Below are 27,251 nucleotides of genomic sequence, written 5' to 3'. Positions count from 1 at the left end.
AAAAAAAGAATTCATTTAGTTTCTCCACAATGACTTTATCATCTTTGGCTTCAGCTACATATCATCTTTGGCTTCGGCTACACTGCAGCGTTTTTGTGCAAGAAGCTTTTTGTGGAAGAGATCTTCCGCAAAAACTTCTTACACAAAAGCACATCCACACATCAAAGCGCATCGCAAAAGCAATATGCTTTTGCGCAAGAGAGCATCCACGCTGCATGGACATTCTTGCACAAGAAAGCTCTGGTTGCCATTCACAGAATGGCCATCAGAGTACCCGTGCTTTTTCTGACAGGGGTTTCTTATGCAAAAACCCCTCCAGAGCATCTACACCTACCGCAAAAGCTGTAGCACAAAAAGGAGTTATTCGATGTGGGGAGAGGAATAACTCTAACAGCAAAAGCCCTCTGTCGATTTTCTTGCACAAAAACGTGCTTTAGGTGTGGACGCTCTGCTAGTTTTTGCACAAAAAGTGCAAATACCTTGTAGTGCAGCCGTAGCCTTTGAGTGCTCCTTTGGCATCTGAATCATCTGGGGGTCCCACTGGTTGTTTAGCAGGCTTCCTGCTTCTGATGTACTTAAAAAACATTTTGCTATTTTGTTTTGATTTTTTTGGCTAGCTGTTCTTCAAACTCCTTTTTGGCTTTTCTTATAATATTTTACACTTAATTTGACAGAGTTTATGTTCCTTTCTATTGTCCTCAATAGGATTTAACTTTCACTTTTTAAACAATACTTTTTATAGACTTAACTTTCCTTCATTTATTTCTTCATACACAAAATCAAATGACCTCTAAGCTAGTGCTATAACTCCTACATGCTTTCAAGGGGAAAAGAAAAGGAGTGTTGCTATTTTTAAATAATTAGCAAGGTGCTCAAATACTAATACAGTGATGGAAGGTCATGTAATTAGCACACAGATTAGAGAAATCTTTATTGAAGCTTTCATAGAGGAAGAAGTGTATGTTAAGGAGGCATTCAAAGGCTGGGAAGGAAGTAAATTAATGCATGAGAAAAGGGAGCTTGTTACAATAAGTGAAAATAAAATTCTATGTGTATGTTCACCCAAACTGAAACTTTTTGATGTGCAAAAAAAATTTGGCTCCCTTTTTAATTCCCCTCTCCTTTTAAAGTACTGCATACAAAGGTTAAAAGGGATAGTCAATTTATAAAAGCAGTGGCAGTTACTACACCTGTTTCTGAGGCCTTCCTGCCAACGTTTGTGGTTTTTAAAGCAGTTTTTTCTGTATGCAATGTGAAAAATAGAACTGATGAGTTTTTATACTGAAACTAAATGTTTAAAAAAACTGAAAAGGATATTTTCTGACCTTAAATTTATAGACTCCTTAAACGGTTATGTGTAACAATAGTAGGTAAAACATCTGCAGACAGCCCTTATTTTAAAGCCTATAGACAATAAAAGGTTTCAGTTACAACACACCTCTCATGGTGGCAGACTGATCATCTGAAGACACAACTCTCTCAGAACTTCAGGCTTCTCCATCAAAGAGAGGCTGAACAGTGTATCTAAAGAAGCGGTTATATTTGAATTTGAAAGTGGAAGGCAGCTTGAGTGAAAGTGATCATGAAATGATAGAGTTAGTGATTTTAAGGCATGGAAGGAGGGAAAACAGCAAAATAAAAGACAGTGGATTTCAAGAAGGCAGACTTTAGCAAACTCAGGATGTTGGTAGGTAAGGTCCCAAGGAAAGCAAGTCTCAGAGGAAAACCAGTTCAGGAGAGTTGGCAGTATTTTCAAAGAGACAGTACATAAAAGGTTGTTACAAGGAAGAGGGAGAAAACTTTCTTCTTAACCTCTGAGGATAGGAAAAGGAGCAATGAGCTTAAATTGCATCAAGGGAGATTTAGATTGGGCACTAGGAAAAACTTCCTGTCAGGGTGGTTAAGTACGGGAATCAATTGCCTAGGGAGGTTATAGAATCTCCATCATTGGAGATTTTTAAGAGCAGGTTAGACAAATACCTGTCAGGGATGGTCTAGACTCTAGATAATACTTAGTCTTGCCATGAGTGCAGGGGACTGGATTAGATGACCTCCTGAGGTCCCTTCCAGTCCTTTGATTCACCTCAATCTAAAGGCTCAGAATGAACAGAAAAAAATATTTATCTCAAATGAAGGGATTCACCAGTAAAGGATGCAACAGAGCAGTTGAAAGGATGAAAGGCAGATTCCTGAAAAACTAGAGTAGCAGTGGGTACAGCTCAGCAGTTTTTGGGGAGAGCTCCTTTGCTGATTGTGGTCAGAGAGGGACTTGATGAGGAAGGCTCTATGTTGAGAGAGCTCTTGTGCAGGTGGAGTGAGACAAGGGGCTTTTTCACAATTGCCATTATATGCTAACAGCCAAGAGAACTCCTGGTGTGTTTTGCTTTATGGAGAATGAAACTTCAGAATAGGAATCATGTGCATTTGGTATCTTTAAATAATAATACTGGTTGGACCTTCCTGGTTTCAGCACCGAGGACCTGAGCAGTCCCAGATGAGGGAATCTGCCAAACCAGGGAAGGTCCCCTCAGCTTGCAGCCCCTCCCTGCCACAAGCTCTTACAAACTTGCTGCTGGCTGGGTGACATGGCTGCCCCAATCCCACTGCTGGCATAGCAACCAAGTAGCCCCAGCCCCGCTGCTGTGGCTGCAGCTGCGCTGCTGGGCAGCAGGTGGGCCTGGCTGAGCTGCCCTGGTCCCACCTAAGTTGCCATGGCAGCACCAGCCCTGCTGCCAAACCAGCACACAGCCCCAATTGGGTTGCTGGCCTGCCTTGGCCCCAGCTGATGTTGCCAGATGAGAGATGTCACCGGACAAGACAGTCCTGGTTTAGGGGGAGACAACCTATAATTTGCATCTCTGATACCCTCTAAATCAGGGATGGGGAATCTTATGTGGGTCAAAGGATGCTGACCCACAGAAAAATAAGTCAGGTGGTAGGCAGCGAGGGCTGGAGTGCCAGGGCGGGCTTCCCAATGTTGGGGTGGAGGAGCCTGGAGCCCTAGAAGTCAGATCCAACCAAGCCAGGGACTGCATCTGGACCCTGGGCCTTAGGTTTCCCCTCCCTGCTCTAAATCCTAGAGGATTTTATAGTAATACAAACTAGGGGCCTTATTCTACCCTAACAGGGACTTTCCCATGCAAGGGCCAGGAAATGCTATGAGTTTCTGTCTCAAAACCAGCTAGAGGGACAGAGTTTATCTCCAAACAGGTAGTGGGCATGGATTTTAGCTCTTTAAGCCAGCAGTCCTCTTGACACCCTTGCCAAACCCATGCTTATGCACGGCTATCCTACTGACTCCCTCTGCAGCTAGACAATAGCAGCCATGGAGGGAAATCTTTGATTCTAGAAGTAGATTTTAGCAGCTGTCTAGTCTGACTGGATTTCATATAAAAAAAAATCTGAGGGACATGGAAAGGACCAACTTAACCCGCATCTGCACTATGCACCCCTTCGAATCTGGAGGTAAGCGAATGGGGCTGCAGTAGAGAAGCAACTGGAAGGCAGCCGTAAGCCAGGGGTGGGGAAATTTAAGGCCTGGATCCAACCATGGAGGCCCCACATTGGGGAGCCTGCCCCAGAAGCTCCTGCCGCAAAAAAGGTTCCCCACCCTTTGTTAAGCAGTAACTTCTGCACTCTTCCATCTGCTTTTTCTAGGAGCTACTGGTTTTGACTCACCTTTCTTTTCAGAAACAGAGGGAAGAAAATTGCCCTGCATACATAAAGCATAAATGAAATGCAACTCCTTTAGAGGGTAGGGTGACTGCCCGCACCATAGTGGGACTCCCCTTCTCCCGTAAACAATCAGAGCCCCGGGACTCAGCTCTTCACCTTTCGCCAGCATTCAGGACAGGAATTTCCTGCTGAAGGACGGGGCGGGGGAAGGTCTGGGTCAGTTGAACCCCATAGCAAGAGGCCTGACCTTTCCCCGAGCTGTAATCCAGCCGGGGTCACTTTGTAGGGTAGAGCAGCACTGAGGGCTCTGCCACGGGGATTGTGCTTCCTACACCAGGAACTACGGCCCATCATTTAGCGGACTGGGACATGTGAGGAGGGGCCCCGGCCCGTCACCCCAAGGAACAAGGGCAGGACCAGGCGAGCCCTGGAGGCAAGCGGAGAGACCGGCGCCTGCGCGCCCCACTGGGAAGGTGGGGGCCGGGCTGGGGCGGGGTCTGCGGGGCGGACGGGGCGGGCAGCGTAGGGCGCCACGTCGGCAGCAGAGCCGCGGCGCAGGAGAGTAAAGTCTGCGCCGGGCAGGGAGCGGGTTGCAGGCTGCGGGCGCGTCCCCCTTCCCCGCGGCGGGTGAGTAGCGCACCCCGCTGCCCACGGCTGGCGGGGCGGACTCCCGGGCTGGGAGGCGGGTCGCTAGAGGAGCTGCCTTCCCATTACCCCACCGGGCTCTGTCGCGACAGTGGGGAAGGGGTGTCCTTAGCGTCCCCTTCCCCCATCTGCTGGAGGCTCCCCGGGCCCCTGTGGAGGGAGGGGCAGAGCCGCGCGTTTGGAGCCCCCCCCCCCCCGAGCAAACATCCTGGTGGGGGTGGGTGGCTGAGAGCACAAAGGAAAGTCCTGCCCAGAGGCCCCTCCCTGTGTAACCTGCCCCTCGGCTCCTCTTGCCCTGCCTCTGCCTTCCTTGGGCCCCATTGTGCCTTGGGGGGGGAGCGCTGCTGCCCTCCGCGATGCAGAAGGGAAGGGGGTGCGCGTGCGGCTGGCTGTAGCACTCGCTCATCCCTCGCCAAGCCCCGGAGGGAAGTTAGTACCAGCGGCGTTGGCTGCATGTGACCCCGAAGCAGGGGCTCGCTCCCGTGTAAGAGAGCAGAGCCCGGCCTTCCGGGCGCCTGGCAGGGGAGCTGTACACAGTCACACTTTGTGTCAGGAGCTGGAGGTTATGTACAACGTGGAAGAGCAGAAGGGGGTGGGGGCAAAGAAGGAGCCCAGGCGCCCGGCTCCAGGTTAAATCACTGCCTCTCCTGCCACGTCACTCCTGCTGCCCAAGAAAGTTCTCTCTGTGGCTTCAGGGTCCCCACTGAAAGGAGCTGTGGTTAGGAAGGCAATGGTTAGAATGTCACTCAAGTTTGTTTTCAGGCCCCACCTGGCTGCATTGGGCCAGTCTGCCAGAAGTGCCCAGAGTTTACCCGAAATAGAGAGGAAACAATAACACTATCTCCTCTCAGAGTATGTGGAAGACTGCTTATATGTTCTTTGGCCTAACATCTGAGTTGGGAGATTTCCAAATATAAAATGGAAGGGGGGGGAAAAAACACTAGGGGATGGAGCAGGGTTTTGCTTCAGAACAATATGCTTTGGTTCAGTCCAGAGTCAGTTACATGTTAATGTGTATCTGAATGTCACAATGGACTGGAAAGCTGATGATATACTGCTACCTGTGTTTGCAAGGGCAAAGATATTGGACTGCATCACATCTTTGGATTCCTCCTCTAGTCCTCAGTGAATTTCAGGATGTCATTCAGAAGCGCTTGGGTTCTTAACTTCTCCATGGACTTCAGGCTAGCTGAAGGATGGTTTTTGTTTGTTTGTTTTTCCTCTTCCCTTTCAACTAGTCTGGTGCTGACCCTTTCACCACTCTTCCACTGAATCTTATTGCAACAGTTGGTGTGAAAGTCTTCTCTGTTGCGATTACTCTTTTCCTTCATCTTTCTGCTTCAGAGGGGTAGCCATGGTGGTCTGTAACTTTAAAAACAAATCATACTGTGACACCTTAAAAGTATCTAGAATCAAGAGCTTTCATGAGTGAAACCCACTTCATCAAGCTCCTACTATCTGAAGAAGTGGGTTTTTCCCACAAAAGCTCATGATTAGCTAAGGTGCAAAAGGACTACTCTCTGCGTCAATAATTCTGTTTCATGACTTTATCTGAAAATCTTTCCTCCATTGATCATTACTCTTAAATTCTTTCTCTCTCTCTCTGTCTGTCATTTATCAATTCATAACTGTTTTAGGATACAGTAGTAATATTAAAGTATTGAACGCTTGTCAGTTTTTTCCAGTGCTCCCCATAGTAAGTTGAATTGTCCCATAAATAGGCTGTTATGGCAAAACATGCAAATAATGTTCCACAAATTGCATGCAAATAATTCCTTATTTACACTCCATCATTGTTGACTTAATGACTACATGGTGTGGCCTGAAAACAAACTCATTATTTTATGAAACACGCAATTAGCTGTGATGGTTGCACTAGGCTAATAAACAAAATATGTGTGTGTTACTTGGCCAGTCTCTGCACTTGTGTGTTAAGCTCTCACTTGCAGCCCTATGAATCAAGATATAGCAGAATTCATATAGAAAACAACTGCAGAATGTGTATAGTAATGTAGAGTTACTACATGTTTTTTTTTATTTACCTTTAGCATTAAACTGAAATGCTTGCTATTGAAACAGTTCACTGAATCGAAATTGGTCTGAAAGAAGCAATATGTTTTCATAAATCTCCCCTTTTTGAAAGGTATGGAAGTACAGCAGAATTTTTAAGTGGACAGGCAATTTAAATATACATATTTGACATTAGCTTATATATAAGTGAATTTCTAATGCTACTGAGTAAATGCTTGTTTACTTGTCTGTCACAAGAACAAATTCATACTTAAAAAGCCAAAACCCTTTACTGCCATTAAATCAAGTTTGCAGGCACTCGACTCTATATTGGTATTGTGGTAGGGCCTAGGAACCTGAGTAATCAACATAGACTCCATATAGTCCTGCAGCACCTCAAAGACTAACAAAATAGATAGTTCCATGGGCAGGCTAACATGGCTACCTCTCTGAGACTTGTAGACTCTGTGTATTAGACCAGGATAGTGAGTGGGCCACGTGACTGTCCCTCCTTCACTTCAGGGGCTGCAAGATTGTTATAATCAAGATGGACTCCCAGGATAGAGTAACTTTGCTAAATGCACTTGCATATCTAGAACTCCCAGGGTGTGCCAGTTGAAGTGTAGCAGTGTTTGAATTGGATGCAGTGGGAGCGCATGGCTCTCACAGTCAATGTTATGTGCAATCACCATGCACCTGATTTCACATACCTTTGATTTACATTTGTGCCACTTGAATATTACTGGTAGAAAAAAACCTACATGGATGGAAACCAGAGGAATTTGGCAACCCCGCCGCATGAGCAAGGGTAAACAAAGTGTCTTGTGGGCCACAAATAGAACCCCACTGGGCAGGCCGCAGGTTGCCTACCACTGTACTAGACGCAGTACGGATTCTTAACCAAAAGACGACCTCTGTCCCCCAAAAGCCTGCAATCTGTGTAGAAAATAAGCAGAGTCAAGTTGTTGTTAGTTTTTAGACATCTTAGTAAAGACGAGTTAATGAGGAATTTGAAAGAGGACAAGGAGCTCCTACAAGGTATGTTTAATGTAAATTTATCAGCGAATTGAGTAGTTGATGGAATTTCCATCGACTACTCGATTAGTCGATAACGGGGTGCTCGCTATCCTGCTGCTCCTCTGCCTTTGAAATGTAGAAGAGCCGCCTGCGGCCCTTGTACATTTCAAAGGAAGAGGCGCAGTGGAGAACTCGCATGAGTGGGGACCGAAGCAGTCTCCACTTTGCAGGGTCTTGACTACTGAGTTTCTCCCTTTTGACATGTACAAGAGCCTCAGGTGTCTCTTCTCCCTTTGAATTGTACAGGTGCATCAGTCAGGTCCCCACACGTGTGGGTTCCCCGCTGAGCCTCTCCTTTCCCCCTCACCTCCACGAAGCCGATGTTGTGGGGAACCAGCTTTAGAGCCAGCTCCTACAGCACCAGCTCCTGCTCCTCGTTCTCCCCTCAACCCTCCCTGCCCCCATCCCCCACCTGGTGCCTCTGATACAGAGGTAGCAAGGGCGGAGGAAAACAACTAGTTAAGTAGTGACTTGACTAGTTGCTTATATCCCTAGCTTCTACCATGTATAAGAGACAGCACTGGAAAAAGCACGAAGGTGCTCATTTGGAAAACTTTAAAAAAGTAGGCAATGAAGGATGACTTCACTGGCAGAGGGGAGGTGAGAGGAAGAGTGGCCCTAGACTAGCTGCCAGCAACTGGCACCCTAGGTGAACCATGCAATCAGCGCCCCCACCTCCAAACCCCTCAACGATATTGCGCCACCATTTGGCGCCCCATTTTCACCGCATTTAACTTGGCGCCCTAGGCGGCCGCCTAGATCGCCTATATGGATGGGTCGCCCCTGGGTGAGGGTCAAACTCTTGATATTTTGAAAGATGTTATGTAGTGGGGGACAAGCTGCTTCCCTTGTCATGCGTTTAATTTGCAAAACACACATTGAAAAACAAAAAAATTTAAAGTGAGGGTCTCCTTGCAGATCACAGCTCTGTCCAATTTAATTCAGTACCTTGCACCTCCCTAAACATTTTTTTGCAGTGTGGTCTCTGACTACCAGCAGCAAGTATTCTCCAGAGTAGTGATGCTGCCCAGAGTAGGGATGTTAAATTTAGATTAATTGGCTAATCAAATAGTCAATGCAATTTTCATTGATTATTCAGTTAGTCGATAAGGGCTTCTCCGCCTTTAAGTGTAGCAACCAGCCCCAATTAACGGGTAGTCGACTAGTCATTCGTATCCCTAGCTCAGAGTGCATTGAGGGTCCATTAGAATACATAAGGAGTTTTGATTTCCAGTTGTTGTGTGTATAGAAAATGTTAGGTTCTATTAGGTTTACCTATTGCAATATTCACAATTGTTCTTGGCATTACTACAGGGTAGAGTTAAGGTTGCTGTTGTGTGGCAGAAATGTTACCTTGAACACTATACTTCAGACTTTTAACGTTTTATTTTTTTAATGTGATAGTGTTTGCTAACTGGCTTCTTCCTGCACACTTCCTCAGTGAGCCTGCTTTTAGTGGTACTATACTTTCTTCCATAGAAGTTTGATTTGCAGCTAGCACTTCTGTGCTTGAGCATTGATCCAGGAATGGCTCATCTCTAGACCCAAAAAAACATTCAGTATCTTTCTTCTTATACTCCTGGAGCCTGAGCCTGGGCACTAGATCAATAGAGCCCTGTGCCGATACCAATTTTTGTATCCACTTCCACATCTCTAGCTGCAAAAATGGATTCCCATGGGTATAAAGTGGATATCCATGGATATACAGGGCTCTGTAGATCACAAAAGAGGCAGAGAAGGGATCTAAGTGTTTTGCTGGTTACGCCTTCCTTTCTGCACCAAACATTTACTAAAGCTGGTTATATGGAGTCGGATCTGTATCTCAGGTATGCTTTGATAACTGACCTCAGATTTGCTCCGCAAACTGCACCTTGGCCTCAGAAATAGGATGTCAATTCTCAGGCTGATCTTGCCATCTGTATTAATTTTTAGAGAGGCTCAAAAACTGGGTTTTTTTTGTTTGTTTTACTTAAAATATTATGCAGGGAAAAGAATAGCTACACTGGGCACACTATTGTATCCTTACTGCACTTCTAGCTAAGTGTATGATGCTGCTGATGCATTTGCCAAGTTTCTGAAACAACCAACAACTCCAAACTAGTCGCCTAAAGTAACTGAAATAGATTTCTTCAGAGAAGCTGAAAACACAAGACATGCTTTTCTTCTGTAAAGTAACATGACCCACAGTGGGTCAGGGTAGATGTTGAACTAATACTACTTAGCTCCAGACCAGCCATAACATATAGCATTAATCCAGGGTTTAAAGAGGAATATAAGTAGTAGGGATGCGATGGTGTAAACAGTTAACCAATGAACCTGGGTTCATCGGTTAACCTTCAGTTACTGCAAGCCCTCGCTCCCTCGTGCTGTTATCTCTGTATCAGAGTCAGCAGAGTGAGAGGGAGGGCAGGCTGGAGACAGTGTTTGCAGGGAGCCAGCTTTTAAACAGAGTCCCTGTGAGCACCGGCTCCTAAGGAGCTGCTTTTGCTGCTGCTGCCTCTGATACAGAGGCAGCAGCATGGGAGGCAGGTGCGAGCTGGTACGCACTCTCCATATGTACTGGCTCCTGTAGAGCTGGCCCTCCCTCCCTCCCCCATGTGTAATCACTGAAAATTTCAATGGTTGCACATTTACGATAATAAATGTATTTTAAAATCTCTAATTAGTAGTCAGAGGTAATCAATGTGTCCTAGGAATAATACTCTGATAAGAACCTCAGTGGGAGGGCTTTCCTTTTAGTCTCCCTTTCTTATTCCACACTTATTTTATAGTAAAAAGTGTTAAGATTCTTTCCAAGGTGCTATTCTTTACATCTTATATTGGGGGCTGTATCTTTTGTATCAGCTGATGGCTAGTAGGTGTGGGATACATTTTGAAGTATTCTGTGTTTGCTGGAAGGTAAGAGGAATTCTTTTCCTCATGACCTCTGTCTCCAAGGCTTTGTCTACACTGCAGGGTTTTTGCGCAAGAAGCTTTTTGTGGAAGAGATTTTGCGCAAGAAGCTTTTTGCGGATAAGTGCATCCACACCTCAAAAATGCATCGCAAAGGCGCTTTTTCTGATACACTCTTTTTGCGCAAGAAACCCCTGCGGCGCATCCACACGTGCCTTTTTGCATAAGAGCTGTAGCGCAAAAAGGAGTTATTCCTCACGGGGATAGGAATAACTGTACCGGCAAAAGCCCTCTGTCCTGTCGATTTACTGTTTTGGAGGGGGAGGGGGTTTGTGCAAAAAGATGCTTGACATGTGGATGCTCCTCCAGTTATTGTGCAAAAACCTTGTAGTGTAGACATAGCCCAAGCGTCCTGACTGGGAACATCCAGTGGAAGGGTAGTTCTCCACCCCTTCCCATACCTGTCATGGTAATTGGTTGGTTTGGAGCACTTTCCCCGGGTAAATAGTTCTAGTGCTTGCTGCAGCTGCTTCTCATAGTCTTTGCAAGTAGCAGTAGCAAAGTAAAATCGACCTGATTTTTGTCAGTTTCACTCCTTTCCCTAGGGTTCTGAATAACAGCATTGAAACAAACCAGTCATGTAGATGTAGAATCAGCTGATTCCCAGCTCATGCCTGGTTCTCTTCTCCCCCCCCCCCCCCCCCCCCCCGCCAATACCTCTGCCTCCCCTGTCCCACTGGAGATGGTGCTGGGAGGGGGGCGGGGAACTGGCTTTGACAGATCTACCAGTCAGTAAATCCTAGCTTTAAAAATAGATGCTATCTTTCAGTACTCACAGGGTATAATTGCTTTTAAAGACTGATTTGCTAAATAGTGTTGTAACAAATTGCAATCACTTCATTCTTTAGTTTGTTTAGAAATCTTGGTTATATAATATCTGGACCAATTGACTTCTCTTTTGGATTCTGTGTGTTGCACCTTCTCTGTGGATGTTTTGAGTCTTCATATTACCTTTATGTTACCTAACAATACTAGATATAGGTCTTCCACAAAGTCTCTACAGGTTGTACCTCCCTGTATCAGGTCTTCCTGGTCCGGCAAAATCCATGGTCCACGGATGTTCCTGGACCACAGAGCCCAGGAAAAAGGAGGTCTGGTGGCGGAGCAGGAGCATGTTAGGGGGCACTAGCAACCCAGTGTGTGGGGGGGGGGATGGGTGGGTGAGATGGGAGGCACAGTGGGGAGCTCCGGCCCTGCCTGTGGAGCCAGGTGGCTGCGGAGCTCTTGCTGTGGCGCTCTGCCCTGGCAGCAGCAGGGCTGACAGCATTTAGAGGGGGGTGGGGCAGCAGTGGGGGCAGGCTGGAGCCCTAATCCCGTGGCAACACAGGCCAGGATGGGAGGGACCTTCCCTAGTCCATCAAATTCCCAGGGCCAGGTGAGGTGTTCCCAGGCTGCACGTGGCATTTTGAAGTGGCAGTGCCACAGGGAGCCAGGGGTCATGCTGCTTTGAAATGCCATAGGGAGCCCGGAGCCAGGTTCCATGCGGTGTTTCAAAGCGGCAGCATGCACGGAGCCTGGGGTCAGCAGGAGAGTCCCTAGCTGATTCTGGACTCCATGGGGTGCTGCCATTTTGAAATGTTGCGAGGACCTTGATGCCGGGCTCCCCGCAGCGTTTCAAAGTGGCAGCGCTGCATGGAGCCTGGGGTCAGTGGGGAGCTGCCCTGCTGGCCCTGTGCTCTTACAGTGTGTTCATCTTTGAAGGCGGAGGCGCCCTATTGACTAATCGAATAGTCAATGCAAATTGAATCGACTATTCAGTTAGTCAATCACTTGAAATTTAACATCCCATGTCAGGTCCCAAGGGTGCCAGACCAGCAAGGTCCAACTGTAGTGAAGATTCATGCAAAGAAATAACTTAGCTTTTCTCTGGTGTCCTTATGCTCCCCAGTTGCTTCCTACTGGCATAGCATCTCGCAGACTACATTCCTCTGAAAGTTATATTTCACTAAATTCCTTTTAGCCTTCCTATTTGCAGTCTTACATTTTATCTGCCATAGCTCATGCTCATTTCTATTGTTTTCCAGGTTTGGATTTCCACTTTTTGAAAGATACCTTTTTGGCTCAAAGAACGTCGTGATCCTTGTCATTTAGCCAGCCATACTGGTGGCTTTTTTTTTTCTTTCCTTCCTAATTCCTTTTCGTTTTAAAGGTATGTATGGATTGAGATTTATGCTTTCATTTGAGACTATCTAACTTAATTTATATTATGGTAGCTATAAGGGACTCAGTTGTGGTTGGTACTTGAACATAATCCTTGCTGAGGACTGAGAGGAGAGGTCTCTCCTCTTGTGTGCTCTAGAACTAGGTGTCCCAAGAAGCAATTGTAGCAAAGCAACTTGATGGGCCTCTATCAGCATGCTTAAAATACTCCATTATGGTATCACTGTTGCTGCCTCTCCCTAATTGGGAAACCAGTAATAGGACCTTACTGGGTGAATTATTATGACTTGAAACTTTTACCAATTCAAATTCTGCAGTATTTTCCCTATTGCTTAAATTGTCTCTCTAGATTCTGAAGACTCTCTTGGATACAGTACTGCTCTCCTGCACTACTGTCATTTAATCTGTTTTTCATTGATTTATTGCAGTATCCCATTGGCTTTTTCACAACCCCCTTTTAGTCTTCGAGAGCGAGATATTCCTGTGGGTGCACCACAGCAGTTGTTAGTGCTGTAGATGGGACTCTTCAAAGAGGTGCCTGGAGGGCCACACGTGTGGCAGCAGGGTGTGCGAGCGCCACACTGTGCAACCATGCATGCACAGCTACCCTTCCCTCAGTTCCTTCTTACTGTCCCTGATTTAAGAGGGAGTTCAGGAGTGCTCTTCGCTCAGCGTTGTTCTCTGTAGATAAGTAGTTCGTTTTCACTCATTCTCATTGTTCTTTCCTTCGTTGCTCATCCAAGTTTATCTTCCTATCAAAAAACCAGTTTTCCAAGTTGTTTTTACCCTGGTTGGATGGAAATGCCTGAATCACCAGGATTTAAAAGCTGCTCCACCTGTAATGATGTGATGCCTTTCTCCGATGGACCCGCCAAGTGCGTTAAATGTTTATGCAAGAGCCATGTGCAACAGGACTGCCACCATTGTGCCAACCTTAAGGTGCGTACACACAGGGCTAGAGAACTCCACCTTAAGATGCTAGTGCTTGGAAAAGCACAGCACCCTGCCTCTGGCCTGGGCATCCAATGGCCCAAAAGATAGAAATCTGATAAAGGGAAAAAATCCTCAGAGAAGCGTGCCACCTCTCTATCTCTTAAATCAGTCACCTAAGCAGTGTGTGACTGAGAAGTCGGCACCAAGAGTTGAGGCTGTGCCGGGCCTCACCACATATGACATGCTAGACACCTCCGGCACCCAGTGCAGTATATCCAGAGTGCGCAGAAACCATGCAGAGAGGCTACAGGCCACAATGTGGCTGCCTTGAGAAGCTCAGGGCCCATAGCGGCACCAGACAAACAAAAGGCAGAAACATCAGTACCGAAAATACATCACTCAACACCATACCCTACAGTGGCACCAGACTCCAGTACTGTGAGTGCAGCCACCGGTGCCACAACCAAAACTGCACCGCAACTGTCATCGGTACCGAAAGATTCACAGCCATTGGTTCCAAGGTACCATCATCATAAGAACCTTGCCTTTTCTTCCACCTGTAACTCCCCATTTCTCAGCACCAGTACATTGCCAGCCACCGCAGCACAGAGGCACGTTTCTCCTCCTGCACTACTATCTAGCGATGAGAATGATGGAGGGGAACTATCTCACCTCAACTCTCACCTGGCAGCAAGGTCTCAGTACTGTCTTCACATCCTAATTTCAAACACTCATTGGGGGCCACACCCCTGGATGCCATTGCCCATGCCATTATGGCAAACAGTGGCAGTACTGGAGCCGATTGTGATATGGTTACAAGAGAAAACACACTAAGAAGACAAACAAGCAACCCGTGCACTCCCTTTCATCCCAATCTCCATCGCCTCAGAGAGTCAGGAGATGCACCAGACCAGCAAAACTGTGAATCATGACCAGATACGTCTTCTGACACCAACTCATCATCCTCGCCAGACAAAGCAGCAATGTCATCACCTTTGATGGTGGTGAACGACTTCATGTTGTTTCAGGATCTTTTTAAAAGGGTAGCTGCGGATCTCAACATTGCCATGGAGGAAATCTCTTGAGATCCAACGTGAGTTTACCAACATACTGCAGGCCACCCCTACCGCCAAGATCACCTCCCCCATAAACCTTGCTATTATGGACCCCATGGAAATGATTTGGCAGACCCCTGCAACCATTTCGCCCACCTGCAAAAGGGCTAATAGAACATATTTGGGTCTTCTCCAAAATGCTAGCCATAGTTATCGCCTACCTAAGAAAATACAATTATGTCAATTTTCCTTATCTTGATGACTGCCTAATCAAATCCAGATCAGAGATGCAATCACCAGGCCTCTCTTTATTCCACTCACAATAAAAAATGAACTACTGTGGTGGACAAAGACACAGGATTTATGCACAGGAATCCCGTTTCAACCACCAGAATCCTCTGCCATCATTACAACAGACACCTCCCTCATGGGGGGCATACATGGGAGATTTAATAACACAGGGCCTTTGGAAACCAAAAGAAAGGGCTCTCCACATAAATGTACTGGAGATGAGAGCCGTAAGACTAGGCTGTCAACACTTTCTTCCAGCAGTAGCACACAAGCATGTCAAGAAATATACTGTCACTGTTGCCAGCATGTTTTACATAAACAGACAGTTCCGACGTCCTCTGTATAGAGACTGTTACCTTATGGAATTGGTGCCTTTCCCATGGCATCATTCTTAGTGCTTGTTATCTACTAGATGCACTGAACGCCACACCTGATGCATTAAGCCAATTACTACCTCAACAGCATAAGTGGCAGATAGACCAGGAGACACTAGACATGCTCTTCATGCATTGGGGTCATCCTCTAATACACCTTTACGCAACAAGCCCCAACAAAAAATGCCCCCTATACTGCTCCGGGTCGGGAATAGACAAAGGCTCCCTCAGAGATGCTCTCACCATGAAATGGAATAGTTGGCTCCTCTGTACCTTCCCTCATATTCCCCTCCTTCTCCACACAATACTCAAAATAAGGAGGGACAAGGCCAGAGTTATTCTAATAGCTTCATGTAATAGCTCCATGCTGGCCCAGACAGCCCTGGTTCCCTTTTCTCAGCAAAATGGCACTGTTTCTGCCAATTCCCTTGCCACAAAACCTCAGGCTGATATACCAACCCAGCATACAGACCCAACACCTGTGGTTCCTCGACTCCATCTAAAGGCTTAGTTCCTGGATGTCTCTGTTGTAGTGTTACAATGCTCTTACCAAGCACGCAACATACTTTTGCACAGTCATGCTGCCTTGACGTGGAAAACATACTCTGACAAATGGACACATTTTGCATACTGGGCCATCCCTCGTAACGTCTTTCCTGAGACTGCCCCATTCCCTGTCATCCTTGACTACCTCCTGCACTTAAAACAGTCCAACTTTTCTGTCAGCTCTATTAGGGTGTACTTAGCTGCAGTAATCATTCAAAAATAGACAATAGCACAGTCATTGCACATCTGACAAAGCACTTTGAGGGGCGTCCAGTCTTTATATACTGACGTAACTCCACCAAGGGAGCCATTGGTCCTTCATTTGGTTCTCAGTGCACTCACCAACCCTCCATTTGAGCCAATGGTCACTTGCACACTTCTTTATTTTTCTATGAAAACTGCATTTTTGGTTGCAGTTACATCCGCCAGGTGGGTGGAAGAAATAGCAGCCCTGATGGTGGATCCTCTCTACTCCACCCTTTTTAAGGATACAGTTACCCTACACACCCACCCCAAGTTCCTTCCCACGGTATGTTCTTTGTTCTACATAAACCAAACTATTCACTGGCCTGTATTTTTCCCTAAACCTCATGCCAATACTTTCGAAGCAAGTATGCATACACTAGATGTCTTCAGGACGACTCTCTCATTTTACATTCACAGAACGAGGCCTTTTAGGGCTTTGCCCAAACTTTTCATATCAATTGTGGAACGCAAAAAAGAACAACAGAGATCCTCCCAAGACTGTCTCACTGGATTTCCGACGGTGTAGCCTTACGCTATCAGCACAACCAGCTTATTCCACCAGGGCAATGGCCATGTTTATAGCTTACCTCCAAAAGATCCCTCTCAAGGACATATGCGCTGCAGCTAGATGGGCCCCTGATGAAATGTTTGCAAAGCACTATGGACCTCTTTCTTCAACAAGGGTTGCCAAGGCAGTGTTGTCTACAGCTTACCTGCTAGATCCGAAGTCCCTACCTTCCTTGGACATATTGCTTTGCCATCGCCTGCTGTGGAGCACCCACAGGGATGCTCCTCTTGAAGAACATCAGTTACTGCTAAAGGTGAGTAACATCTTCCAAAGAAAAAGAAGTTACTCACCTTTAGCAGTAACTGATGTTCTTTGAGAGGAGCTCTTTGGGTGCTCCACTACCTTCCTTTTCTCCCCTCTACTTTGGAGACCTCTTCCCCCTCTTCCCCCCCCCTCCCCCCCCCGCTCCTCTCCACAGGCCAGGTTTCTGGATGGAGAAGGAACTGAGGGGAGGGTGGCTGCACATGTCTGGTTGAACCACGCGGTGCTCACACGTGCCCTGCTGCTATGCATGTGCAACCCCTCTAGGCACTGCTTTGAAGAGTCCAGTCTACGGTGCTGGGATGTGACGACACCTGCTGTGGAGCACCCACAGGGATGCTCATCTCGAAGAACGTCAGTAACCTCCTCTTCTCCATCAACTCTTAAAAAGGCAATCCCTCCAAGGCAGGGTTAAGACATGCCAGTTAGGCAAGGAGGCTTGTAGTCTGTTGTGTGTTAAAGACTCCATTTTCCGAAACTGGGAAGATTAAATCTGAGTCCACAAACAGCCAGTGATTAAAAATGATAATGATTGTGCTGTTTTATCGCATACAGAAAAGAACATCCTTCTGAGGGAACTGTCACATACATGTATTTAAATTTGAAGCAAAAAAGTTTCATATTTTGCCAGAAATGATATATACTATAAATGTGAATTTCTTTTTTTAGGCAATAATGAATCAAACAGACAAAAATCAAGAGGAAATTCCTTCATACCTTAATGATGAACCACCAGAAGGTAATTACTAAGTTTCTGTAATCTTCTATTTGATAGTAAGAAAATGAGCTCAAGTGCAGTTACCCATTCTTTTCAGAAGTGATGTGAAAATAATTAATTCTTGCTACAAGGATCAAGCTAAGAACTCTGATTTTTTTTTTAATGTCATCCTTTTATTGTTGCTAGCCCTGAAAAGCTGACACATTTAAGATTGAATGAGATGGATCTGTTCTATCTGTGCAACAACAGAATTGTTTATTACATTACAATGTATTGCCAGTACAAACCCATTGAAGACAGTGAGGTTTCACAAGTATTAAAAGGCACAGTTTGAAGACTTGAGTTCGCCTTACTGTAACTGAGAGCACAGTTTGCCAGTTGAACCTTGATTACTTGGGTTAATATGTGAGATGGAAAGAGCCGGGTTTGACTTTCAGATCTCAGGCTGCATTTGAAGGGCTGGCGGTCTGAACAAAAAGATGTTACTAAAATGCATCTGATTCAGGAGTTGTTGAGACAAACATTGGATCTAATGACTGGTTTTGGAATCTGTCTTCAGACTGGAACCACGCTTACTTGAACTTGCTGGATTATATAACAGCATCTTAGCTAACAGAAACTGAATTTAAACCAACGGCAAATCTGTTCACTTTTCTGTTGAGCTTATGCTTCTGTTTAGTGCTGCAGAGGAAATATGGCTTTATGTGATTGAGCTAGATTCTTTTCCAGGTTATACATCAGTAGAATTAACTGAGTACAATTTATAGAATTGTGACTGGTATGTCATCTAATGAAACAAACACTCTGAGAAAATTGAGTAATGTTGTGGCCTTGTGCAAGAGGTCTTGGTGCCACTTAAATTTGGCTTACCTGTACCTCTGTCCTGATGTAGAGGCAGACAAGGAGGCAAATGAGATTGGTCCTGCTTTCTGGATTGGTTTTGTGCTGAATGCCATTGCTGGAACTAGCTTCACATTTTGCCTAGGTGCAGTTCTGCATCTGCCAGGTGGTGCAAGCTGGGCCTACCAACCAGCAGTGGTTCTTGTACAGGGGTGGGCAAGAGGTGGTTAGTGGGTTGGATCTGGCCTGAGGCTGCTTCGCCACCATCCTTACTACAGAGCAGCTGCAGCCACTTGAAACTAGGCGAAACTTTAAATTGGGGTATGTCTACACAGCAAAGTTACTTCGAAATAACAGCCATTATTTTGAAATAACTTTACTAGCATCTGCACAGCCAAACTGCTATTTCAAAATTAATTCAAAATAGCGGAGCGCTTATTTTGAATTTTGTAAACCTTATTCCATGAGGAATAACGTCAAATTCAAAATAGCTATTTTGAAATAAGTGCTGTGTAGACACTTATTTCGAAATAGGGGGCCTCCAGCCTTCCCAGGGTACCCTGGTGGCCACTCCAGCCTCAACCAAGAACACTTCTCTCCCTCCTTCCTCCCCAGAGTCCTTAAAGGGGTTGACTCTGACCACAGTGCCTGTACCAGCTCCAAGCCTGCCAGCCCAGAGCCAGCAGTCACTGCCCCGACCCAGTGGCCCCAAAACATGAGCCAGCAAGGCACTGGCAGCCAGCCCGCCACTGTTCCCCAGGAGCAGACTGCCAGCTCCCAGGAGCACTGCCAAGGCCTAGAGAAGGTGGGCGCCTTTCTGGTCCAGGGTGGATGAACCTTATTTTTTTGGGGGGATGCCCTCAACGTCCATGATCTCTGCACTAGATGGAGGAACGCAGCCGTCTATGGCAGGATAGCTGCCAGCCTGGCCACCAAAGGCCACATGCGAACCCAGGAGCAGGTTTGCATGAAAACCAGATTGGTCTGGTCTGGTGAGACGCCCAACCCTGAGCTTCCCTTTCTTCCCCTTGCTTCCCCCTTCCAGCTCCCTCCTTCCAGGCTTCCCCCTCCTCTCTCTTCCCCTCTCCTGCCTCCTTTCCCCAGTCTCACCAGAGTTTCATCCACCTCCCAGTTTTGTTAAATAAGAGAGTTTGTGTTCATGAAAATACATGTCTTTTGACATCAGAAAGGGGGGTTAGGGAGGGGTAAGTGGAAGGACGTGAGGGAGGAATGAGGCACAAGCCCCCAGTGGGGCAGACCAGGGAGGCTCTTAGGGCTCCTCAGGGTGGAAGCTCTCCCGCAGGGCCTCCTGGATACTGACAGTCCCCCAATGGACCTCCCGGATGGCAGCCTGCAGAAAGTGCAGCCAGGCTCACAGCAATGCATCCATGAGAAGCACCAGAGTGCCATGGGGCATCTCTGTCTCCATGTTGCAGAGTGCTGTGGTGTCCTGAGTGAAGGCAACCAGAGCGCACACACAAAATGCTTTGCTGTCCCTCATTGAGGTAGGCAAGCAAGCAGGGAAACCTGAGAAGTGGCTGTCCGGGGGAGAGGGAGGTCCCTTTAAGCACAGGCCTCAGGCAGCAGCCACACAAAGTAACTCCTGACCTGATGCCTTGCTGGACCTGGTTCCAGCCAGCCTTAAATGTGATTCAGTATCCACTCAGTGTGGAAGCACTATTTCGAAATAACAAAAAGCTATTTTGAAATGCATTTTGTGTGTAGACGCGTTATTTCAAAATAAGATATTGTACATATAGTAGCCCAGTGTCTGTGAGCCTGTAACACTGAAATACTGGCTGTTCCTTCTGGGCGGCCTGTGCTGCATGGGTAGTGCGGGGCTCAAACGGCCGCTTGCGCCGCTTTGTCCCCCGTGGCGGCCCGGCTGAGCAGAAGTCAACCGAGTGCCACGGCGCGAGGCAAAGGAGGGGCGGGGCAGTGACATGCGGTGTGACAGCGGCTCCAGGCCCCGCCCCCTGGCTGTGAACGTCACCACCCCGCCTCCCGCCGTGGCGCTCGGCTGACTTCTGCGCTGCTCAGCCAGGCCGCCACGTGGGAGCAAGTGGCGCAAGCGACCGTTTGGGCTCCGTACCCCCCCTATGTAGCATGGGAGGCAGGAAGGGGTGGAGAAGAGAAATAGAGAGACAGAGAGAGAGAGAGGCAGGAGGCGGAGGAGAGCTGGTGGGGCGGGGAGGCAGGAAGAGGAAGAGGAGAGGGAGAGACAGAGCGAGAGACTGGAGGCTCAGGAGAGAAGACCGACGTGGAGGAGAGACCTGAAAATCCCGTCTTATGACGGGCTAATTGGCTAGTTTAGAAATAACGCTGTAGCGTAGACATACCCTTAGATAGAAAGGAGAAAGCTTTTTCCTTATGGGGCACTGTCCCTGCCCCATAGCAAAATCCCCAAGCTAGTTTCTGGCCAATATGCGCCAAAAATTTTTGCTGAAGGCAAGGGCAGCAAATTAAGTCTCCTCCCTCTCCCCCAGTGCTGGAGCAGAGCCACATAGAGCAGTACTACCTCCCCTCCCCACCCCCCACCTCTCTCTTCCCCCCCCCCCCCACACACACACAGAAGCACGGAGTCTGTCTCAGGTGCTTGCAAAGGTGCTGGCTGGGATCCACTTAGGTAAGTGCTTCCCAGCCCACCTCCTCTCTTCCCCCAACTACCTGTCCCAAGCCACCACCCAAATCCTCTGTATCCCCTCTCCCCACCTCCTCCAGGTCACAACTGTCTCCCAGACCCTGCACCCCCTCCTACACTCTTCCCCCTCCCCCCTCAGCCCAGGCCAGAATCCTCTCCTGCACCCATACTCCCTCCCTGACCCTGCACCTCATTCCCTGCCCCACATCACCACACAAACCCTCTGCACCCACTTTCCCCCTTCTTCCAGATCACCGCTCCCTCTCAGACACTGCACCTCATCCTACACCCCTGCCCTAGGCCAGAATTCTCATCTGCACCCACAACTTTTTCTGGACCCTGCACTCCAAGCCCCTACCCCAGATCATAACACTCCTTCATCCAAACTCCCTCGCAGACCCCACACTCCCTCTTGCACCCCAGTTCTCTATCCCACGCTCCTTTCTACACCCCACCTGCCATCCGAAACCCTACAGTCCCTCCACAGAAGTGCAGCCCTTGACCACTTACCAAAATAATTAAAAATTATTGCCCACCCCTGTTCTTGTATCACCTGAAGGACTTGCCTTTCATGGCTGTCCAGCCTCACCAAGGGAGGAGCTTGGGGAGTCTCCAGTAAGTGGGGCCACGTAACAGCTAGGGATGTCAACACGAGTACACAATTGACTGATAAGCCTGGGTTTACCGGTTAATCCTGTCCACTACACACATTCCCTCCCCCACCTGCCTTGCTGCCTCTGTATCAGAGACAGCATGGGGATGAGAGGACTGGGAGCTGATACTGGTGCTGTGAGGAGCCAGCTTTTAAACTGACTCCCCAGAAGCACTGAATCCATGGAGCTGCCTGGCGCTCCCCTCCTCCCCCCATGCTGCTGCCTCTGATAGAGAGGCAGCAGTGAGGCGGGGGAAGGGAGGAGGGCAGGGCAGGTGGGAACTGGTACACATGGGAAGCTGGCCTTCAAGTCAACTCCCTGCATGTATCAGTGCATGTGAGCTGTTCACCCACCCACTGCACACTGCTGCCTCTCGATCAAAGGCCCAGTGTGGACAGAAACTGCTGCCACGCCGTATCAGAGGCAGTAACGTGGGGCAGCAGGCGAGAGCTGGTATGCACAAGGAACCAGTTTTTCCCTTGCAGACCGACTTCTGCCTGCAACCCTGAGCAGCTGCCTGTGATACAGAGGCAGCAATGTGGAGTGGCGGGGGCTCCCCGAGAATTGGGCTGGGAGCGCAGTGGCTACCCGCCCTGCCCTTGGGGACTATCAGATAGTCATGTAACCAATAATATTTTGTGAAGTGATAAGACAACTCATCGCTATCTAACATCCTTAGTAAGAGTTGGGGCTTGTGCCTCCACAGGGCTGGAGTGGGGTGTGCCAGTTTCCCCCTCCCCCACAGGGCTTCCAGGGCTCCGTGTGAGGCTGGCTCTGGGGTACAAGCATTTGGGGGCCCTCTACCTTAACCTGGGTGTTTTGGAGGAATGGGGGCCAGAGTATCAAGCCCCTTTTTCAGATGGTAAAGGACCTTGCTGCCAACTCAGCACCTAGGCAGTTAGGGTATGTCTACACTACAAAGTTAATTCGAACTAACGGATGTTAGTTCAAATTAACTTTGATAGGCACTACACAAGCGCTCCGCTAGTTCGAACTTCATTCGAACTAGCGGAGCACTTAGTTCGAACTAGGTAAACCTCATTTTACGAGGACTAAGCCTAGTTCAAACTTACTAGTTCGAATTAAGGGGTGTGTAGCCCCTTAATTCGAACTAGTGGGAGGCTAGCCCTCCCCAGGTTTCCCTGGTGGCCACTCTGGGCAACACCAGGGAAACTCTATTGCCCCCCCTCCCGGCCCCGGAGCCCTTAAAGGGGCACGGGCTGGCTACGGTGCCCGTGCCAGGTGCAAGCCTGCCAGCACCCAGCCAGCCAGCAGACCCTGCACCTGGCACGGCTCGAGCCAGCCACCCGATGCCCCCCAGCCCTCCCCCTCTTCCCGGGACCAGGCTGGCGGCTCCCGGGAGCTTGCCCGGGACCGCAAGAGGCGGGCGCCTGGTCTAGTGCGGACATCATGGACCTTGTCCACGACCTCCACATTAGGCACAGAAAAGTGGCTGTCTAGGGCAGGAGAGCTGCCAGCCTGGCCACCCAGGAGCAGGTGTGCATGAAAATCAAGGTGGTCCACTGAGACCCCCGACCCTGAGCCCTGAGCTTAGAATGGCCGTCCTGGGTCAGACCAAAGGTCCATCTAGCCCAGTAGCCTGTCTGCCGACAGCGGCCAACCCTAGGTGCCCTGGAGGGGATGGACCGAAGACGGTGACCAAGCCATTTGTCTCGTGCCATCCCTCTCCAGCCTTCCACAAACTTTGGGCAGGGACACCACTCCTACCCCCTGGCTAATACCACTCCATGGACCCAACCTCCATGACTTGATCTCACTTCTCTTTAAACTCTGTTCTAGTTCTAGCCTTCACAGCCTCCTGCAGCAAGGAGTTCCACAGGTTGACTCTTTGCTTTGTGAAGAACAACTTTCTGTTACTAGTTTGAAGCCTGCCACCCATTCCTTTCCTTTGGTGTCCTCTAGTCCTTCTTTATGGGAACTAATGAACTTTTCTTGATGCACCCTCTCCACCCCACTCATGCTTTTATAGACCTCTATCCTATCCCCCCTCAGTCTCCTCTTTTCTAAACTAAGAAGTCCCAGTCTCTTTAGCCTCTCTTCATATGGGACCTGTTCCAAACCCCTGATCATTGTAGTTGCTCTCCCCTCTCCCAGCCTCTCTCTTCCCCTCTCCCACCTCCTTTTTCCGGTCTCCCCCAGTTTTGCTCAATAAAGAGAGATTCTATTTTTGAACACAATTGTCCTTTATTTTGTACATCAGGAAGGGGGGCTAGGGAAGGGTAAGTGGAAGGAGGTGAGGGAGGAATGGGGTACGAGCCCCCGATGGGGAGGACTGGGCTGGCTCTGCGGGCTTCTGGGGGTGGAAGCTCTCCTGCAGCCCCCCAATTACCCTCTCTCCCCAGATGGCAGCCTGCGGCAAGTGCAGCCGGTCTGATGGCCGAGTGCTGTGATGTGCCCAGTGTGGGCACTCAGGGCACTCCAAGCCAGGACTGCTTTGCAAGCGGGGCACCCCTGAGAACTGTCTGTCCGGGGAGGGGGTCGGGTCCCTTTAAGCACAGCCCTCGGCTAGCCTGAGACAGCATCTCCACGCTCTAAATCCTACTCTGATGCCCTGCCAGCACTGCTTCCAGCCATCCTTAACCCCAGTTCAGGGTCCACTCAATGTGGACATGCTAGTTCGAATTAGCAAAACGCTAATTCGAACTAGTTTTTTAGTCTGGATGCGTTAGTTCGAATTAGCTTAGTTCGAATTAGTGCTGTAGTGTAGACATACCCTTAGAGATCAATAGTTCAGGTCTTGCACATACCTTAAATACGCAGCTTTAGCAAACTAGCTACAACTTTTGGACCAAAAAAAAATCTCACCACTTTCTTACAGCCTTATACATTTAAAATAAGTTGTTTACTATTTAGTAGTGCCTCCTTATGTGACTTAATGTAGCAATATCCTATTAGAGCACTTCAGCTGAGTAAAGAGGTGGAGGGGAACAGAGAAGAGGAGACTAAAGGACTGTCAAAGCTGGATAAGAGTAACGGGGAAAGAAAAGATGATGAACTGACACAACAGAGAGAAGGAAGGGGATTAAAAAAACTATATAGGGGCTACTGTTCATTTTGTTAACAAAAAGCTGGCTAAGGAGGATTGCACAGAGGAATGTTAACTTTTTTTCCCCAAATGGAGTATGCAAGGGTAAGATACTCAAACTGAATGTTAGAAACTCCCTCCCCCTGCACACAGGTGTTTATTCTCTATGTAACATTTATATTTGGGTTGACAGAACTGATAGCGGAGCAAATGTTATGCAACAGTAAATACAAATCTTGCAGCTATTTTAGGGAATTTTTTCATCAAATGTCTGACTTGAAAATAGTCAGTTTCAGCTAGGTATAAACACCCAATTAGTTGAGTAAAATATTTATCTCACATTGTTTAACTGTCAAATAAATCCTGTCTTAATAATGAAGGCATGATTATTACTTAATCTCTCCTCTATTACAGTAAAACTCCATTGGTCCAGCATCCAATGCTCCGGCACTCCTGATGGTCCGGCACCATCAGGAACCTGGAAGTGCTCTGGCTACCGGACAATTGGAGCTGCTGTGCGCCCGGCTTCCCCAATTCAGCCGCTGCTGAAACTGACCAGCAGCTGAATCGGAGAAGCTAGAGGCAGAGCAGCTGGGGTGCTGCCGGGTTGGTCCCGTAGCGCCGCTCCTCAACGCTGCGGTGCCAACCCGGCAGCACCCCAGCTGCTGTGCCCCAGGCGTCCCCCAAGAGCAGCTGGGATGCTGCCGGGTTGGTCCCGCAGCGCTGAAGGGCGGCACTACTGGACCTACCTGGCAGCACCCCAGCTGCTCTGCCCCAGGCGTCCCAGATTCAGCCACTGCTGAAACTGACCAGCAGCGGCTGAATCGGGGACACCTGGGGCAGAGCCGGACTATTGGAAGGGAGGCTATGAGCGGTCTGGGGTGGCACCCCCCTCACCTCACCCCAGACTCTTCATAGCTCCCCCTTCCGATAGTCCGGCATATTTGATAATCAGGAACCTCCTGGGTCATAAAGGTGTCGGATTATCAGAAGTTTACTGTATTATGAAAGTGAAATCCATTGGATTCAGTAGGCTTTTGTTTTTTCATATTCTGATTTGTTTCTTAATTTCAATGATCTATGTTCTGATACTCTTATTAGTTTGGGAAGCATCTTGTTCTGTGTTACTATTGACTTCAGTGGGGCTATCTGGGTACATCTACACAGCAGTGTTATTTCAGAATAACTGATGTTATTCTGAAACAGCAAAGTCTGCGTCTATGCTATAAGCAGTTATTTTGAGATAATGTCAAAATAATGTTGAGCTGGAAGACTTCTTACTCTGACTTCTGTAACTCTCATTTTATGAGAAGTAAGGGAAGTCAGAGGAAGAGTGTTGTTCCTTAGATTTCCTGTTATGTAGACAGTGCCAAAAGTTGAAATAAGCTATTTTGACTCAAGCTACGCAATTGACGTAGCTCAAATTGTGTAGCTTATTTCAGCTTTAGCCCTGCTGTGTAGACATGCCCCTTGTGAGGAAAGGAATTTCTTAATCTGTGTATGAGCATCAGAACTGGTCCCTAAATTAGTTGTCACGCAGTGACATAAATTGGACTAGGGGAGGAAATGAAATAAAACTCCTTAAGGAGAGCAAAAGTTCTGAGGATGACCCTTGTTTCCAGTACAGTCTTCCTATTTTATATTAAATTGTCCTGAAGAACTTTTCTTGCCTTCGATGTCATATGGAACCTTCATATCTTATGCAATTCTAAACATTCATCACTTGAAAGAAATGACCAAACATGGATGCCTGCCCGTTTCAGTCTTAGCATGAAATTCTCTTAAGAATTTCTTGGCAGGCTTCTCTTTTGAGGAAAGGCTTAGTTCTAAGGTCACTTGACCAGTCTTTTGTGAAGTCATGGCATAAATAACTTCTAAATTCTACAGCTGACACACCTGGCAAGTCCCAGGATATTTAACAAAGAAGGCTGGTTATGATATTTCTGGATGAAAAGTACTATAGATTTGTATTACATAAGTATTCTTTTTTTATGTAGAGCAGTATTGGTTCTAATGTGTTTAGCGCTCTCTGCAAGCTGGAAAATATAAATAACCTTGGCAGACTGCAGTCATTTTCACACCACATTCACTGTAAGTCTTTGTTCTCCAAAAAAGCCTTAGTTTTGTAACTGATTGTTCTGCATGATTGGTAGAGCCAGCATCATGAACAGGTGCTATGTATTTACACATTTTCTGCTTAAATAAGCAGAATATTCCTAAATTCATTATAGTGATCAGAAACTGGGGGCCAGTTAGCGAACAGCAAGCTTCATGGAACAGATCTAGAAAATGCCAGTAGCTGGGAAGAATATTCTTAGTCCTGGGTGCATATTTGAAATACTGTTTCCACTATGTGGCTGTACTAATACACATACTCAAGTCAAATTGTCAATAGGCTTTTGACTAATGATTTGCCACCTAACGCATCTGGAGGAAAGTGGGATACCAACTTCTTTGCTGTTCAAATCTATTTAATAGCATCTTTCTGGCTTGTTGTAACCCGAGTGTGGTCCTTCCTTCCGATGTTAATCTGTAATGGGTATGAGTTAATATTAAATTT

At 47.5% G+C, this 27,251-nt stretch overlaps 1 protein-coding gene across 2 annotated transcripts in view; it reads left to right on the top strand.

The window, feature by feature from the left end:
• Positions 1-4,174: 4,174 nt before the first annotated feature.
• Positions 4,175-27,251, top strand: part of TMEM263 (transmembrane protein 263) — a 30,002-nt gene continuing 6,925 nt past the window's right edge. Inside the window, exons 1-4 of one of the 2 annotated variants that reach the window (XM_075938385.2) lie at positions 4,175-4,302; positions 12,384-12,508; positions 13,287-13,458; positions 17,463-17,532. In XM_075938385.2, coding sequence (XP_075794500.1) covers positions 13,315-13,458; positions 17,463-17,532 — 214 coding nt within the window. In that variant the 5' untranslated portion in view covers positions 4,175-4,302; positions 12,384-12,508; positions 13,287-13,314. The remainder of the gene's footprint in view (positions 4,303-12,383; positions 12,509-13,286; positions 13,459-17,462; positions 17,533-27,251) is intronic. The other variant, XM_006137983.5, reaches the window with a different exon arrangement.

This window comes from Pelodiscus sinensis, chromosome 1, assembly GCF_052426305.1.
Source record: "Pelodiscus sinensis isolate ZL-2025 chromosome 1, ASM5242630v1, whole genome shotgun sequence".
NCBI lineage: Eukaryota > Metazoa > Chordata > Testudines > Trionychidae > Pelodiscus > Pelodiscus sinensis.
The sequence above is the reverse complement of the archived record's forward strand: the minus strand, read 5'-3'. Positions and strand labels throughout refer to the sequence as shown.